Source organism: Gobius niger (assembly GCF_951799975.1).
Source record: "Gobius niger genome assembly, chromosome: 12".
NCBI lineage: Eukaryota > Metazoa > Chordata > Actinopteri > Gobiiformes > Gobiidae > Gobius > Gobius niger.
Window position 1 is genome coordinate 22,977,842 of NC_136863.1, and position 19,064 is coordinate 22,996,905.

The window sequence follows — 19,064 nt, forward strand, 5'->3', positions numbered from 1 at the left end:
CATACACTGTCACTTACACATTGTCATGGTCAGACTTCTCTGACCTCCTTGAAGAGTATAGAAAACTAAAGCTGCATTCCTCATGTTGAGCTGTGTTTCTGAGGCTGGCCATGATGTCACTGCGGTTTTGATTTACAGCAGATGTTTCACATATTCACCTCTGGATGGGAGCGATGGAGGGGGGAAGGGGCAGCAGGCGCAGGCATTACATAGAGAGAAAGAGACGGCTAAGGTGATCTGAGCAATTTGTTTCAGTAGATTTAGCACGGGTATTGTTGTTACAAGTACGACTAATTGTTAAACGCCGGGTTGTTTCTCATTCTCAGCTCATGTTTTGCTACGTGGCATTTAGAGCTCTGCATGTGAAAACTATAAGCAGAAACAAATGTGTCCAAGCTTTTGAGTCAACACCAGAATAATCCCCTTACAAATGTTCTTTTTTCTTTACATTTAAAAAGGAAACTCCTCACCTGTTGTTGGCGTCCCGTGGTTTGTCGGACCAGACCCTCCTACAGACCCCCGGTGGAGGGCTGGTGGGTAAAGGCGGAGGCGGGATGGAGGGCAGAGGGGGCAGGTTCCTCTTCCCCTTCCCCGTCCCGGGACCTGAGATCGGGCTGGTGGGTGGAGTGTGGTGCTGGAAGGTCCTTTGTGGTTTGGGAAGGGGGTTTATAGACGGAGCGCCCGGTTCACTGTACACATTCTCCGCATCTCTCCTCCGCCTCGACCCGGTCCGGACCACATCAAAGGTCCCGAATATGGGCTCAGTGGTCCTCTTTTCGCTCTCCTCCTGCTCCTCTCTGGATGGGGGGCAGAAGTAGTTCCCTGGAAATGCCAGCGACGGAGAGTTCTTTGTAGCTTTTTCCAACTTTTTCACATGAATTAAAACATTTTTCTTGTCTTGAGGTTGCTCCGTTGGCTTTGCCCTCTCCAGGATCAAGTCCTTGTTGTTGTTGCCCTCTGCAGTTTTGGGCTTCATGTCTAGTTTTCCAACATTTTCCTTCCCTGAGTCCTGCCGCTCCCAGCTAACAAACCTCTTACTGTCCGATCTCTGAACTTCAGAACCCTTTGCGTCCTTTTTTCGTACTGTCTCGGCGTCTGTTATACCCCCCAGAGCCGGCTCCTTCTTGCCCTCCCATTGAGATATCTTATCCCGAATACTGGCCGGCTTCACTCCAGCAGAGCCTTTGTTATTGTTAACTTTGGTGCCGCATAAACCGTTCTCGATATTAGGAGTTCGTGAGTCGCTGGTGGTGGTGGTAGTGGTTCTCCTCTGGGCCAGCATGATATCAGGTGGGCTCTGGACGACAGGGGAGACGGGACGTTTCGGAGGCACAGAGGGGTCACTCCGAGCCCTGTTGCCCGTCGTCCCGCACTCCTCCGCGGGCTGAGGCACCGCAGACGATGGGGCGTCTCTCAGCTTCAAGCCACAGCACTGGAGCCTGGAAGAGAAGGCAGGGACGGCATTGTAAATAAAGCTCAAACAGAAAGCATGTTTGTGTAAGCTCTCAGTCGTACAGGAGTTTTCAATTGTAGAAAGAGGTGCTCAAGCTGCCTTTTTGATGAGGATGTTTCAAGAGGCTTTAGGCTGCTGCTAAGAAATCAGTTGTAATGTTACAATGACCTCGGCTTGAGAATCTTTTTCTATAACAGAAAACTGAATGATATGTATTATTAAAATTCGTAATTGTTTGGATTTATCTAGTTGTGTTAAAGCAGCAGCAGGAGACTGGCTATCTGTACCATGACTTGCATAAAAATCCCACAGTATAGAGTCTTTTTCCCAATAGTAACAAGGAAAAGTACATCACTGTGCAGTTTATATACCGTGCATACATTTTCATTCAAGTAGCCCCATAAAGCTGCCCACTGAATTACCCTCAAATGGATCTTTGTTTTACAAGCTAAACAGGAATTCCAGTTAAAGATCTCAGACGCGGCGGTGAGTCACTCCTTCAACATGACTGGGTCATGGCAGCGTGAACTTTCGGTTTAGGGGTCAAAGTTTACAAGCTCCACACACACAAAGTTATTTCTGGAGCTGAGAAGAAAGTGTCCACACATGAGCGATGGCTTTGAGGACGTGCTGCTTCTCCTTTCTACAGCTGACCCACAAAACCTAACTTTGTTTTTGGACCGAGGCCCAGTCGTGATTAAAACTGTGTTTCTAAGAACGGAGGGGGAAATATGGCCTCGCTGAGTGACTTCGGATGACACGGATGAATGTGAAAACAAGAGTCGTGGAATCTAGAGCAAGTCTCAGGTTTTGGCGCTGGTCCCACTGATTGTATGTGTGGTGATACTCTGTTTCAGTTCAGTCTAGCTCCCAATCCTTTTCTCATTCTCATACCATGACAAAAGGAAGTAATTAAGTTTCAGCTGTTAACCATGGCCAAACTCATTCCTAACCATTTCTTACACATGCTGAACAAAGCATCAGCGTTCCGGTAATTCTAACAACAGCTGGCTAACAGCACATCAGCCAAACTTCCAAGTTTACGATTCACTTCTGATAATATTTTGTTATCATCTAATTCTTGTTCTGTCATTTTATATACTGGGTTTGTTAAATACTTAGCGATGAAGTTTTAAAATCGTGGCAGTGTCTTTACTCCTTCACTCAGATTTCCTTTGAGATGTCTAAGCAAAGAACAGAATGACATTGAGACTATATGAGTGCAAGGAAGTGGTCTTGAGCTGGACGGCTGATCACCCACCCCCCAACACACAAAGACACTCTATGGCCTAAGTTAAAACAGCAGTATATTAGGCATGAAGCAACCAAGGGGGAAAAAACTAGGTCGAATGGGAACAGAAGACATGAGGCATATGGAAAGGAAAATTTATACTGCTTGTGTTTCAAACTGATGGTTTTCTCTTTTTTTCTATACAAACCACTAGTGCTCCTGCTGCTCTTCTAAACTCATGGCCCTTTGACTTCAACCCACTCATTCATAGGTTTTAGTTGTACATAAAAAGTTAACAAGTGGTAAGTCATCTAAACCTAAATCTAAACTCAAGTGTGAAAACAGCAGCCAAGCAAGACTTCTCCCACTGATCGATAAAAGCCTAATCCCTTCATTATGATAATCCCCAAAGTAATCATTAGTAGAAGAAGGGTAGATGGGACAGTAGACAGTGGTCAGGGGGGTGCGACAGATGGCCAACCCTGTTCCACTCAGCGCACTGGTTCAGGGACTTTGTGTCACGGCTGACCCTGAAGGAAAGGATGTCTAAAGCTTACTCAGGAGAACAGAACAATAGCAGGGTCAGGAGTGTCCGCACGGCATCATTCATATTTAATGCGAGCCTGATGCAGAGTCGGATTGGGGGTGTAAAAGCGGGGGACTTTCTGTGGATACGCACCCGCTGACTGATTGGTAGATGCAGTTGTCAGTGTTCGTGCAGAGCAGCAGGGCTCGTCCACCGGTCATGGTGCTAGCAGCTGGCATCCTGCAATCAGACACATGAATAAATGAATAAACGCGTGAAGTGGGCATGAATCAGAGAATACAAAAAAAACAAAACAACAACCAGCAATTAACAACATTAGCTTTCGATCTGTGGTTGGTGCTTTCACAGTCCCAAAGAGAATCAGGTAGTGGAAACTGGACAGACAGAGGAGGACATACAAACACCACCCAGCCTGTGAGGCAGGAGCTCTAACCGCTGCACAACCGTAATGCAGATATAACAAGTAGCCGGAAGTGCTTGACCCAAAACAGAAGTCACCTGGATTTAACTGTTATAATCTGCAGTTGGTCAGGTCTCGGTTTAGCAACACTATGTGCCCACAGAATGAGATCAGCTGACAACCCGAGCATCCTGAATGACCAGGTTAGTCCATCAATGGATTTGTTCTACTCTGATGGCACAGGCTTATTCCAAGATGACAATGCCAGGATTCATCTGGCACACACATTGTGAAAGAGTGGTTCAGGGAGCATGAGACATCATTTTCACACATGGATTGGCCGCCAGGTGTCTAGATCTTAACCCCATTGATCATTTTTGGGATGTACTGGAGAGGGCTTTGCACAGTGGTCACACTCTATCAACATCAATACAAGCTGTTTGTGAAAAACACTGGATCTTTTGACATTACAGAAGCTCACTGAAACAATTCCACAGCAAATGCGGGCTGTAATCAAAGCTAAGGGAAGTCCAACAAAATATTAGAGCATGTGACCTTTTTTTGAGACGCCATTTTTGAGGATGGAGACGGCAGTGTGTACAACGGGGCGTGGCCTAGCTGAATGGGGAAGGAAGTATGTTTTTCACTCCTTTTAGGCGTTTTCTGATAAAGATAAACTTATTTGTCACACACAAATAAAGTCAAGTCTAAATCGGGTCCATATGGATGTTTTTTCACAGCAGATTGTTCTGTAGAAGCGAAAAAACGGCAGTCGTAGCTAGCGTTAGTATGTAGAGTCATGCTAACATTCTCCTTTATCTTTTGTAATTACGGGCTGCTGAACCTTTTTGCTCCTCTCTATGTCTTTGTATCTTTATTGGGTAGAAAACTATATTCATAATTCAGCATTTGTTAAAGTAGTTTTGGAGTAATTACAGAAAGTTTACATTTTTCTCTTCTTTGTTTTCCCCTCAACTGCTTCAAACATGACCATATATGGGCAATTCAAAAGATGCCGTCTGTATCTATTTAGTGTAGTATGTATTTCCTGCATTACCTTTAACCCATTATTTCTGACCTCCTGTTTGCTGCATGTTGTGTTACCACAATCATATTGTTCTTTTTTCCCCCTGTGATCTAAGGTCTACCGTCACATAAAATTTAAATGCACCCCAATATACTCAAACTCACTTAATAGTTTTTTACCACCCCCCCCACACCAAACCCAACAAAGGCCTATAAAGCACACCTCTGCGGCCCTTCCCATCCTGCCAGCCAGCGGCTCGTAGTATACGGACCGGCAAATGGATCGGCGTGTGGGACTTGTTCCAGATGTTCATGGGATGCTTTGGGAGTGTTTGGAGGCCGTTAAACATTTCCTGAGCTGGGCTGCCTTGGCCTAAAATCCTCTTGACCTGCTCACTCTCTCTCTCTCTCTCTCTCTCTCCACTCTTTCTGGACAATGTGAAGAATGTGAGTCCCATTGAAACAAATTCCACAAATTGTTGTTGAAATTGGCCGTTTTTGAAGGAAAAAAAAAAGAGCAGTAATTTTGAAAGATTACGTAAAGTGTTGGCTCTTGGGTAATGGAACATAATTGGTCCTTGGGGTAGTTATTTTGAAGCGATACTTCCTGGATGAGAAGAGCAAAGGAAAGTGCCCCTGCCCGTAACTACACAAATGTGACGGTAACTTGATATTTAAGTGTCATTAAGTTGTAAACATGTCAAAGTAGTTTTGGCCACAGTAATAATCACCGGAGTTTAAGATCAAAATAGTGGTAGGTTAATGGCTGTTTTGAGATGTATTATTAGTTGTTCCATTGGTGTAATAGCTGTATTATTGATAGTAGTAGCCGTGGTAGTTGCAGTTCCACTTCGATTCCTCTCTGCATTTTAAAGACGTTCAAATGTTTAGGCAAACTTGTTAAACATACTGAATTCTTGGGGACTAGTATTGTTCACCCAACTCCTGTGTCTAAGTCCAAACAAACACATTTCTTACATTATTAGAGTAGATCAATTTAAAATGGTCGAAGCCCCACATACCCATCAGAGCAAGAGAAGAGAAGGAGGGCTTAAGTCAGCCATGCACTATAACACAAATTATCTTCAGCTGCAAACCAGGCAGGGGTCACATGTTTGAGGGGAAACAGTCTCTGCTTCACACTAAATCTGGTAAAGGGGGGGAGGAATCAATAACAGAAAGAGGCAGGGACACAGAATGTACAGAGCCTTCAAGTTTAACCACAGAGTTAAGAAGATTTTGCCAAAATAATATGATAAGATAAAACATCAGGGTGATCACAACAACACAGGAGGAAAAACTAAGGAGGATAAAGTGCAGCACGTAATGAATAAAAAACTTGCTAATGTGGATGTAAAATGCACAGCCGTAAGAAGTGTGTTATCTTCTATCCAGTGGAGGACTTCATTTCTACATAAAAAAAAAAACGAAACCAAATTGGACGTCTCACATTGATTTACTACGCACTACTTACTGCACTCTATGTCTCCTAAAAAACCTCACAGACAGTTTTACTCGTTTCTGTTACTGGGGAAACTTTTTTTTCCTTAGCTTTACTACACCTTTTGTGTCTTACAACTACTGCCTACAATTGTCAATGCTGACCCTCAAGACCAAGATAGCTGCCACAACAATACAGAGGTCTGAGGGAAACCATCTGCTGAGGCCAATAAAAACATCCCGGGACCCCTCGTCGTCCCACCCCTTCAGCTCAGAGCCCTGTGAGGTGTGACGCCAAGACACAGGGAAAGAAGTATGGTTCAGCAACCGCAGGGAGAGAGTGGGTGAAGAAGTGTCCATCAGTGTTTTGCATCTTGGTGAATTAAAACATGTTTAAAAGTGAAGTTATGAGCTTATATTTTGCCCGTAATATCGTATATCTAAACAATTACATAACAAACTATTTCAAAGTTAAATGCCTCATGTCTGCTTTTTGGGGTTTACAGGCAATGAGGGAGAAGGTTTTTTTTAGGTCGACCGATATATCGGGCCGATAAAAGCCGATATCTCTGGGACCGAAAGTGATAGAGTGATAGAGTGATAGAGCGAAGTCAGGGCTTTAAAACAAGCCCCCCCACAACTTTAGGCCTCAGGGAAACAGAGAAACATCGCAATGAATATTGGTTAGCTGCAAAATGTATTAAAGTTAGTTTTAGTCACTAAATCTCAGTCAATCTGGACATGCTGTATGTCATTTTCAAGCACAGAACCTGGAGAATTCAATCTCTGAGTTAGTTTCAACCTCCGCAAGTGTATTTTTGATCGCCGCGCAAAATGCCGCAGCTAGCAACAACATGCTAATGCTAACGGTAACTAATCAAAGCTGCGACAGAAACTATGATTGGATCACCTAATGTAATAAAATAAAATCGGCCAATGATGGAGTGGCCAAGTATTTATGGTTTTACAGGATTATAGATCAGACATTTGGAAAAATCGGCCGAAAATATCGGTCAAAAAATATCGGCCGTGCATATCGGCATTATCGGCCAATAAAAATCCCTCCAAATCGGCATAGGTCTTAGTAAAACCCATATCGGTCAACCTCTAATCGCAATTCTCCACAAGCTTATTCACAAATGATGAAAAAGCTTCGTAATTGGAATAGCACAGCACATGAAGGTCTAGATTTTTATATTTCAAATGTCAACTTTTACCCGCAACGTTTCTCAAACCCGTTTCAACCTTTTGCACAGTGCTGTCAGACAGTTGAGGAGCTGATCTGATTCGTATCATTCACCAGTATTATACGCTCACACCATTATCCCCGATCTCCCCTGAATAAACAGGATCACATCACTGTAAACAGTCGGTGATGCCAAATGCCCGCAACAACATGAGATAGTCAGTTTGAGTTCGGGGTGAAATTGGGGACATCAGACACAAGCATCAGTTACATAACTAATCTCTATGGATCTTTATCTGCAGATGAACCATTTGGTCACAACAACACGCGGGTTACTGGTAAATTAAGTCTTCTTCCAGACATCTTCTTTCCTTTCGGCTTTCCACAGCCACAAAAATGATATTGGCATGGGATTACAGATAACCTTGTTTTGAATGCTGCTCAGAATATTGAAAGGCATCCTGGTCCTCGTGGAGAAGCTTGAAACACAAAGAAGGTCAAAACTTTTAGGACTTATTTTAGATAACTAAATTTGACAACTTTGGATTAAGTTGCAGGCTATCAATGGTAGATTTGTGTAGCATTATTTCCACTCCACCACAAACATTCAGTGCTGTATCTTTATGCAATCCAATCCTTGAAATAAACCACAAATAGCGTCAAAAGACCAACTGTGGAAACAGAGTTCGCCATCATTTTGTCTGTGCTGCTTTCGCTTTCTGCTGTGTTTGAATGTCCTGAGCTGATGCGCTGGTTTCTTTCGCTTTATCTGGCCGGTATATGAGGTGCTGTCAGCGGCTGTTATCTGGCCTCTGAGCTGTTGTCAGTGAGATGTTGGTTCTCCACAAAAACAGCTGCTTCTCATAAAAGCCTGACCCCCCCCCCCTTCTCCATCACCGCAGCTCTGTCCCACTGTTAGGGCCCTGGCTGCAGATACAGTTCGTGACGTCATGTGTGGAGCTTGTGCCTCCAAAAAACTGCTTTTGTTTGGGCTTTGTGTGACAATCAATGACCTAATAAGGACAAATTGGCCCGAGCCATTGGACTGAATGAAGTGAATGAATAGAATAAGCAGAAGTATCAGGTTTGAGAGAAATTCTGTACATCTGAATGCCCCCTAACTTTTTTCCTTTCCTCACAGCGCTGAAGACATAATCCTTGTTAAGATGGGGCTCACTTTTGCATTTGCCAAGCGCTTGTCTGTATTCAATTTACCGCCCGAACGCACGTTTAGCCAACTCTTTTCTGGAAAGGCCTTGGCAGCGTCTTCTCCTCCTGTCCTTCACTCCCTCCGACGTACCTCTATCTTTCCTTCCCGTCAAGTGGCTGCCTCAGTAAGGAAGAGGTAGGATTTAGCCTCTTTTAGCCTCTCTTTGAGCTAACACTTTGGTGCTTATTCATGTATGGCCCATTTGTCTCTGGGGCTGCCACGGCTAACGCGGACTGATATGGGGATTTTCGCAATTCCTTGACCTGGCTGGGCTTTGGCTGGGCTTTTTCCTGGTTCAAGAGAGAGACGGTAGGAAATGTGGGTGGATGGTACAGATGGGATGTATGGGATGTATGGGGAGGAGGAGGGAAGCTCAGCCAAATAAATAATGGAATTTGATCTGGCCTCTGCAGCGCAAAGTCTCTCTCTCTCTCTCTCTCTCTCTCTCTCTCTCTGTTTTCCCCTTCTCTCTCGGTGTCCCATTCAGGGCCCCCGCTGCGTTCCCAAGCTGATTTTGAAGCGAGGCCTTGGACATGGGCCAAAGAGGCAAACTCAAAGACTATGTGTGAACGTACAGTGCAGTATCTAGTGTCTATCTGTTGTCACTTGGATTAAAAAAGTGTTGTAAGTCAGCAAGTACAATGTATTTGAGCTTACTCAAAGTTATTCCACTTCAAGAAATTTCTACAGCTTTGCATCTACTGAATGTACACCTTTATAGATTATATCATGAGGAGTAAAAGATAGAGATCTCTGTAGCTCATTAACAATTAGACAATTTGTGAAGAAGAATGGCAAACATTACATGAATGTGTGATATATGGACTGGCTGTGTATGTTTTGCATATTTGTCTGTTCATATAAAGCTAACGAAGCTTACAGCCTGTCTGCGTTGTAAGTAGCAGGTGTGAGAGGCAAGAAATAAAATAAAGATTACTAGATACTAGAAATACCAAGGACTATACGAGCTTCATTTAAATGAAGTCTGTAGTGTTCCTGTTCTTCTGCCCTCCTCCTTCTCTCTCTATTGTTACAGGCGGATGGATATGAGACTGCATTTAAAGTAGGCTGACCAGAGAGGAAGTGCGAGGGGAAACCACAAACAATCAATTCTCTCCTCCATTATCAGCTTATCAGTGCATTCTAAATACAGATCTCTATTGTTATGGTACTACAGTGTGACATAGGCAGTGTTTCATGTTATTGTGGTCTATGGCTGTGAGTGAGCAATTGCCTGCTGTCAACTCCACTGGGGACTGAAAGAATGGACAGGAATATAACCTCAGAAGATGTCTTAAAGACTCCCTTATTATGACTGGGCTGCCGGGGAAAGCCACTGTAGATGTAATTATGGCATAGAGGCAGGATGCCTGTTCTCCTCTGAGTAAACAGCATGAAATGAACGGTTATTTAGTTGTTTGTGCACCAGAAACTGGGATTGTTCAATTTAACAACAAAGTCTGACTTTAAAAAAGAGACAAAAGGGTGCAATTGTAAACAAAAGAATGTTTGCAAATTTCATAACACTATTTAATTCTCAGTACTGTGTCGAGCTACTGTGTTCCAAACATGCTCAGATATTTATTTGTTTATTCAACCACAAAAGACCCACGGACATCTCAGAACCTCTTTTTCAGCGGACTCCTGGCTCCAGAGGAGAGCTTATTGTACATGTGTTTAGTGGTATAGGGGAAACCAACTGCAGCACCTGGAAAACCTATAGACATGGGGAGACAATGCAAAGTCCACACAGAAAGGCCCCACTCGCCTTCTTACTGTGAGGAGAGAGCGATATCGGCTGCAGCTGGGCCACCATGCAGCCCAATGATCATCGAGAAAGAAAGGCCCTTCATTGCAAATGTTTCAGTGATTAGGTCACTAGCTATGACCAACACAAGACCAAAATACCTGAAAACATAAGGAAAACTTCTTGGTAAACTTTGACCACACTTGCTCGACCTGTCAGGCCTAACAAATGACCGTCTCGTAACAGTTTAACCATAGTCTTTTACTAGAGAAATCTTTCCTTTTAGCTTCTATTGTTTGAGGCTTTTCAATTCACATTCCACTGATGGCCAGTGGTGCCGCTAGGAGGCTCACAATGAAGGTTTAAACAACAGTGTTAGGCTTTTGTGAAACATAATGCACATCCGAAATACTGAATGTCTTTACCATTTGCTGATTGCAACCGATCAAAGCTACAGTTGCAGGGAAAAGCTACAGAAAATGGCTGTTGACATATGGTTGGGGGTGTCCAGTTACACCAAAACAGAGGAGGAGCATCTGTCTCTCAACCTCTCCAACAAACACATCAATAGTTTCTAAAAACCAAAACGAGTGCCATCAACGCAGCTCCTGACTCATCCAGTCTGCTCCCAATTACCCCTCTGGCTCTGCGGGTCAGGGTCGCATGCCAGCTCTTCCCAGCAGCGCTTTCACACAGCTTACAAACAACCCAAGTGACCCTTTTAAACGCCACCTCGGTCAAACGCAGGAGCAAAAACATGAGCTACTACAAACACCTCATTCAAACCTCATTATTGGATGGATTGTGTGGAACTTCCTATTTCATGATGTTAGTCAATAGAAGGAATTCGCTGGTTAGAAATGACCTCATGTACCTCATCTATTGAGTGACCCAACAGGAAGCTACAAGTCATGAGGAGAACATGCCAATTCCACACATCTGCATCCACATCGTCTGGATAATGCTATGTTTCAACTATATTATGAAGTATATTGGCTGAAATGCTTACAGGTCTAACATACGTCTTCCGGTGACGGTAACACTTTAGAAAACAGCTCAGTAAGTCCATGGTACTTACAGGGGTAATTACTGGTAATTATGTGGTGCATCCTAAGTAATTACAATGGTACTTCTAGGTACATACAGTGGTAACTAATAGATAAAAAGAACTGTAAATCTGTGATACTTACAGTGGTATTACTAGTAATCATGTGGTACATCTATGGTACTTATTGTGGTAATTCAAGGATACTACAGCAGCAATTCCAAGGTAGTAAATGTAGTAATTCTAGATACATTCAAAGGTAATTTCTAGGAATTATGTATGATTTTGTTAGGATTGTATTACTATAAAACAACATAAGCAAGTTTCTTTATTACTAATATGGAATAGGTAGCCCAGAGAAGACTAGCAATACAGAGCTTACCATTTCAAAACAAATTTCAAGCACAAGGAAAACACATATTTTTTATTTATGAAGTCATCATAATCATAAGCAACAATCTTATCAGTGCCAGCTACCATAACTCACTTTTATGCCAATTCTTACTATATATCACTGAGAGTCTGGGACTGACCACTAAAAGTACCCAGTAACTACCACTTTAGGTATCTGGTAGTTTCAATTCTAAGTACCCGTTACTTACCAGTACATATCTAGTACTTACATTGTTATTACATAGAAACTACCACTTTAAGTATTTAGGAATACTACTGAAGTTCACTATGAAGTACCACTGTAGGAGTTACCGGGCCGTAGTATAATATATATATATATCGATCAGTTTCTTCCTACTTTAAGTCCATGGAAAGCTGTTTGTTATCCCCCAGTATGGCGCTGACTGTCCAACGTTACCATGGAAACGATATACAGTAATTGCGATATTTTACTAAACAATTTCAATACAATATGCTTCATTAAATGTAGACATCGTATTACACGCGACCAGCTCCATGCCTAACCATCTATAATTTTTTTTAAAGTCAGTGGTGCACCTGTGGTTGGAACAATGTGGGTTGAGCATAAATCTCCACTGACAGAAAGTAGTGAAGCTATTGACAGGAATGGTTACTCCACAAAAAAGGGCTACAGAGTTCACTTTGGCAGCGGGCCCAGCTCCTTGGCAGGCTGGGATACATTTCAGCGTGTAAGCCTAAAGTGTAATTTCAAATAGCCACAGGTAATATGACAGCTGATTCACATGCAGGGCCAGGGTCTTGAGCAACCGTAGGTGTATTAGGTTTCACAGTGCCTTTAAACACAGGAGACAGGCATGGCATTATTTGTAATTTGGACAATGGCTGTGTCGAGAGCCACAAAAGTTTAGCGACTTGTGAGGAAGAGAAGATGGATTTCCTTTCACCACAAATGCCTTCCAGATATCTGATATTACAATGTGTTAAAATAAGTGAGGTTTAGGACGGCGTGACTGGGGAAAGGCATGGGTGAGGATGTGGGATACATCCTTTGATACATTTACTCAAATATTTTAGTTTCTCAGGACATTTTAAAGCAAATTATTGGAGGCTGTGTGTAGAAAAACAGCAAAGAAGGCAAAGGACAGCACGAAGGTCACCGGTTCGGTTACCAGGCCGAGTGGGACCATTTTGTATGGAGTTTGAAAGTTCTCCCTTTGTCTTTGTGGGGACACAGAAAAGTTGTGCTATTTTTTCCAGTCATAGGTGTAGGAGCCATTTATGTCGCTGTTATTTTACACCCTGCCTCTATATGGCACTATGTCTCTTTTTCCTCCCTGGGCCTGTATGGCGTGGTCTGATGTAACCAGGTGCTGCTTAATTGGGGACAAATCTTCTTGACCGTGTCACATGTGGATGTGGATATTGGGTTGTTGAGCCAAATGAATAAGTTTATAGAAGTGGAACACGTGTCTGGGAACCTTTCCTTTTAGCAGCCACAGTGCCAGTATGCTTGGTGTATACTGCCATTACAATAGGAGTAGTAGCAGAAACAACAGTATTTCAGTATTGTCACAGAGGCAATATGTACATTTGAATTAACTTTAAATTAAGGAACATCAGTACGGTACATGTACAATTGTGCCAATGTGTTCACACACCCTGGTGGATTTTTTGGCCATTTCTCAAAGAATATGAATGAAAACACACAAAAAATGTTTTCGCTCATGTTCAGTGATGTTGTGAAGCCATTTATTGTGATAAAAAATGTGTGAACTCATTTCAAATCACCATAACAAAATAAAATAGCAAAATGACACTGTTGAAAAGTTTACACACCCCAATATTTCCCCCTTTAGAATCAATGACAGCTTGGAGTCTTTTGTGGTAGTTGTGGAGAAGGTTCAGGATACATCATATGCGTAAGATGGCCTATGATGAAAAGTGCACCATATCTCCTGTGAAATATGGAGGTGTTTCGCTGATGCCACTGGCTCCAGCAGAATAATGTGAAGGCCCCGTTAGTGACCATCTCAGTCTCCTGACCTCAATATCATTGAACCACTGTGGGGAGAGATCAAACGCGCAGTTCATGCAACACAGCCCAGGAACATACAGGAACTGAAGGCTTTTTGCCAAGAAGAATGGGCCGCTTTATCATCCGCAAAAATAAAGAACCTCATCCACAACTACCAGAAAAGACTCCAAGCTGTCATTGATGCTAAAGGGGGCAATACACGGTATTAGGAACTGCGATGTGTAAACTTTTCAACAGTGTCATTTTGGCACTTTATTTTGTTATGGTCATTTGAAATGAGTTCACACATTTCTTTCCACAATAAATGGCTTCACAACATTACTAACCATGAGAGTTTTTTGGGTTTTCGCTCACTTTGAGAAATGGCCACAAGTGTGTGTAAACTTAGTGGCACAACTGTAAGTAGTAGAAGTATGCAACTAACTGCAGTAATAGTACTATGATATTGCTTCTCTACACAGTGCAGTCAAAAATGGTTACTTGGTTGTTGTGCACCTACTTCATATAAAAGTACTTTTACTTGCTCTACTGCTGGTCCTGAATCATATTTTTATAATTCAGCGGCTGGAACCCAGGGGAGCGACAAGGCGAGAGCTTGGGAATGTGCTCTTCCGGAGAGTCAGACCTCTGCACGCCCTTTCGACCGGCAACTTTATGAACCCAGCCAAGAAGTCAGAGGACAAAGAGCGAGAGAGAGGGAGTGAGGGAGGAGAGAGGAGAGAATCGGAAGAGTTATCCCAGGATATGTGTATCATTTCAATGAGCACAAAATGTACTGAAACCATTGCATTGCTTTTGGAAAAACAATTAACTTAAGAAAAGTTCACTCAGTAAGTAGACACTGCCTGCAAGGTAGCAAGTTCTTTTACCGGACTACACTTTGAAGCATTACTTAGCGTATTTAGCATCACTGAATATCAACGAAATACATAACTTGCTCTCATACTTAAGAAGCTAGTATCACCAATGTAAAAAATCCTGGCACAGTCTTGAAATTACAGCTAACAACCGAGATCCCCCACCGTCTGCGAGCTTCAGAGTGAGACAGTGTTTAGATATGATTCTATGTGATCAAAGCGGCTGTGAGTCTGCACTGCATCCACTCTATCTACTCATTAAGTCATTACACAGGATAAACCTCCAGACATTGTCCTCATCATCATCACTGACAGCTTAAACATAAACACAATACCAGGCATTTTGGAAAAGAGAGTAACATGTACGGTCCAGATTACATTATACTAAACTATTTGAAAACTAAAATGTGATGTTAGCATTGCTTACAAATACAAGAGACCCATGTTGCAGGAAGTGCCTTTTTCCTCATTTAAAATAGAAGAAGCCACACAGAAAGAATAAGACGCCGCAGCACAATAAAAAGCAATATAATGTTCTGCATAATTAAGCAGCGTATACTAATAGAAGGTTTGTTTTTGATCATGACCTGAACCTTAAAATCACCATAACCTCATATCTATACAGCAGGACAGGCCCTTTCAGTCTCTCAGCGGGACACATTCCCTATCAGGGGTGTCACCGTGGCAACAGAGTGACCCGGCGGGGGCTTTAGGAGGACTTGGGGCCGTCCTGCTGAGCGCCTGCCAAAAGATAGTTCCTGTAAGAGGAGGGGTGAACGGCCGTAACCTCCCATTGGCCTGCTGTCAGTGATTTGAACAGAGGCAAACAGAGAGGACAGATGTCGGTGTTTGTGCCGACATGGGCACAGAGACAAAAACTATTGTCACGAGACTTGATCAAAAAACAAAACTGGGATGAGCGAGTTGGTGGGGGCAAGAGTAGAGTGGTAATATGGTAATTGCAGAAGAAGAATATATGGTCGATGTAGCTTCAGCTGTCATTGATAAACAGTGTTGTTGGGATTACTCCAAAAAAGTAACCCAACTACTGCTACTCCTTCTAAAAGTAATCGAGTAACTTCTTTGATTACTTTATTTTAAAAGCAATCTGATACTGACCACTACTTGCTTTAGTCTAAAAAAGGGTCCAAGCAAAGCTGTTCTGTTTAGGTCTGCCACACTTAGTTTTCAACAGTTGAGAACATCTTGTTTCAACTGACAATGGACCACAATATGCTTTGCTTTAGACGAGGGAAACTCAAAATAATTTCTGTATTTCCAGACAGACTTTGTAGTTTTCAGTTATTTTAGTAACATTTCTGATAGCTTTTGTAATGCTGTCATAGTAGGTCATGTTCCCCTCCTTCTGGGTGATCAAAATAGAATAGAATAGAAGCTTGTGCCTTTGATTGATTGATATATAGTGTTATTGACCCCTTAAAGGTGCATTATGCAACTTTTAATGCAGAAAATAGGTGATATTTGTGTGTATTTGACCTTGTAGTGACCCAGTGGCTGTATGAGTGGTCAGCATGACGCCTTTACGTCGCTCACAGTGGTCTCTCCAATGCTCCAGGATCAATTGTTGTAGGTTGAGGTGTAGGTGAGAGGGTCCGTCAGAAACAATTGATCCTTGAGCGTTGTAGAGAAATAAAGGCGCCACGTCGACCACTCATACAGCAGCTGGGTCACTACAATGTCAAATACGCACAAATATTTAAAAAAATGTCCACATAAAAAGTTGCATAATACGTCTTTAATGAGGAAACTAAAACACCATGAGCATTTACAACATGTACCACATTACAAGTGACAGACAGCTAACTATACTCTGAGCAAAACTCCTAAAAACAGCAGTAATAGTAGTAGTCGTGATAGAGTCATAGTAGTGGTAGCAAACCGTCATACTATTTTGTTTCCCAATTTGCCCAATCCTAAATGGTGAGCCTTAAGCAAACTATCTTCTGGTACTTAGGTAAATACCAGAAGAGTAAACCACAGTTAGTCACAATGAAGGCCATATTCTAGAAGGGAATAGAAAGTCCTCACAGCAAAAGGGTGAATTAGATAAATAGAAAAAGAATCTGTTTCAGCCTAAACTACATTACTGTGGAACGAGGCCTAAATCTAGGTCACACATCTCCACTTTTCCACCAGAGTGCACAGAGCAACCCGGCAGTTACCCCTGGCTCCGAATGTAAACAACCTACCCCACGTGACAGACCAGTGTGCGATAGTACCATTAGTTACACACTCACATACATGCACAATGGCTCCAGACTTTACAAGACTGTAGCCTGCTTATTACCGTCTTGCTGACTTTCAGACAGGCTGCCCCTCTCTCTTTATCTCTGCACAGTAACTCTTCTCTCCACTCAGGAACAGTAAAACGGTGCTTTATAAATGCTTGACCTAGTTTCTTCCTGGTATAGAACCCTGGATATGTCTTGGTTTGCTATCCTTGATCACTCCTGCATTGTTTTATTGAGTAATTTCAACTGTGTGTAGTTTGTGGGATGTGTTTGGGGAGTTTTGTGAACATGTTTGGTGCTGCTTTGTCCCTGGATCAGAGTTGCCGACCTGCAGACAGACTGTCCCTGACTCTGTATCTCTTTTCAGTCAATCTTTTCTCCTCGCTCCTCAGCAGCGCCACAGAGTCAGCCAGTCGCAAATTTAATAAACCCTGACCTTACCCAGTCAGGTAAACAGAAGGCAGACAGAAACTGGGATGTTGACAGTTCATGTGAGAGGCGCAGAATTGCAGAAAATTGGGAGCCGTTTTCATTGGAGTACTTAACAACAACAAAAGTGACATCTTTATTCACAATAATCCCCTTTTTCAGAGTTAAATGTTACTGTCAAATCCCCCACCAAGACTGATGATGTTAGCGCATTGATAACCATCTGGCACAGGGTCAGCGCTTTAGGGACGCAGCGGACATTCCTACTGCCCAGGTATCTCATGAACAAACACTTACTTAACATGAAGAAAGTCAGTGTTTTAGTCTGTTTTGGTACAGACTCAAATTTTACATGCTAACTTCTTACTACAGTGGAAAAGTTTTGGCTGGCATTTGAAAAGCTGCTCAAATTAATTAGTACTTTTTTTTTTTAAATGTGGTTACTGATCAGTTTTGACTTCAAGTGTTGAGGTGTTGTGCCTTAGCAGAGCTCGTTTATTTGTTCTTCTTTGGGCACCCTGTCTGTACACTTTCGAAATGGCTAGTACCAAAGAGACACCACTCCTGTCCACCAACCACAATGAGCCCCCTGTGCTCTGAATAGTGTCATCCCATTGTCCAGAGCATTGCACACCTTTCAGAACACAACTCCTCTCTCCCCCTGTCCCCTCACTCTCTGGAATGTGAAGGTTTGAGCCCTTTCTTCCACTCGGTCATGCACATTGTTTGCGTTTACGGCGGAATAGTGTGACAGGCACGGACGGTCTACCCGAGGGGTGATTCAGAGAGAGAAAGAGAGAGAGAGAGGGAGATCCCATATGCTCCGATACAGCTGTACGTCTCTAGTGTGGGCTGCAGTAATGGGCTGATATGAGACAAACTTAAGCTTGAATGAGTTGCAACGAAACCTGCCTTAAAGCATATAACAGGGCAGAAAAAAACTCTATTCTTCATGAACTATTTAAGACAGTTACACCATGCACTTGATAAAACAACCAAGTCAACTATTTCTCAGCAAAACCCATGCAGAAAATATGGACAGGTGTGTCATCTAAGCAACACAACGCAGTCACAAAGTATCTACCAATCTCATTAACTTTTCCAACTCAGAAAGGAAGAGTTCAATTCACTCAAACTATTTTTCCTAAAGCACTCATTTGTGAATGCATGGAAAGTCTTTGAGGCAGTCCCAAGCCTGCATAGACCCAAAGAGCTGCAGAAAAAACTTGAACAAAGTAAGCCTATGCCAAATCAATATGCGGGTCTGCACGCTGGGTTAGATGAACAAGGTAAATACAAAAATTTGAAGAATGCCAACTCGATTGAATGTTTCTTACCTTTCTGAGCTTGGTGAGCCCCGGGGAAGTCCTCCTTATGCAGTCATTCATTTTGTGTACCCAAAAGTAAAACAGCATCCACTTCCCTTCACATCAGTGCAGCTTTCCACATTTCGGTTTCTTCCTCTTGAGTTTAAAAGCCTCCTACTCCAACCTCCGACGTCTCTCCGCTCTGCATAGCTCCCACAAACACACACACACACACACACACGCACACACACACACACACACACACACTAAGGGGAAGACACGCAAAAACACGCTCCAAGTGAAGTGCTGCAGAAGAGTGGGGAAAAAAATGAAAAAAAAGAAGCCAAAAAGTCAGAGAAATCCCTTTGTTTGGTCCGAGGTTAAAGCATTTACAAGTCTTTTCTTCTCCGGTTAGCACACTGTCACTTTATCTATCTCTCAAGTGACGTTAGATCTTTCTCTTCTTGCTCCAAACTTTTCACAGCCCTCCTTTCCCTAATACTATCCCTCCCCTTGTCCTGCTC

General features: G+C 42.7%; 1 protein-coding gene across 2 annotated transcripts in view; it reads right to left on the reverse strand.

The window, feature by feature from the left end:
• The window catches only part of LOC306971146 (DENN domain-containing protein 2A), a 32,563-nt gene extending 13,499 nt beyond the window's left edge, over nt 1–19,064 (reverse strand). The window contains exons 1-3 of one of the 2 annotated variants that reach the window (XM_079567312.1): nt 18,571–19,064; nt 3,364–3,450; nt 471–1,439 (exon numbers count right to left, since the gene is read on the reverse strand). In XM_079567312.1, the coding sequence (XP_079423438.1) occupies nt 471–1,439; nt 3,364–3,449 (1,055 nt within the window). In that variant the 5' untranslated portion in view covers nt 3,450; nt 18,571–19,064. The remainder of the gene's footprint in view (nt 1–470; nt 1,440–3,363; nt 3,451–18,570) is intronic. The other variant, XM_079567311.1, reaches the window with a different exon arrangement.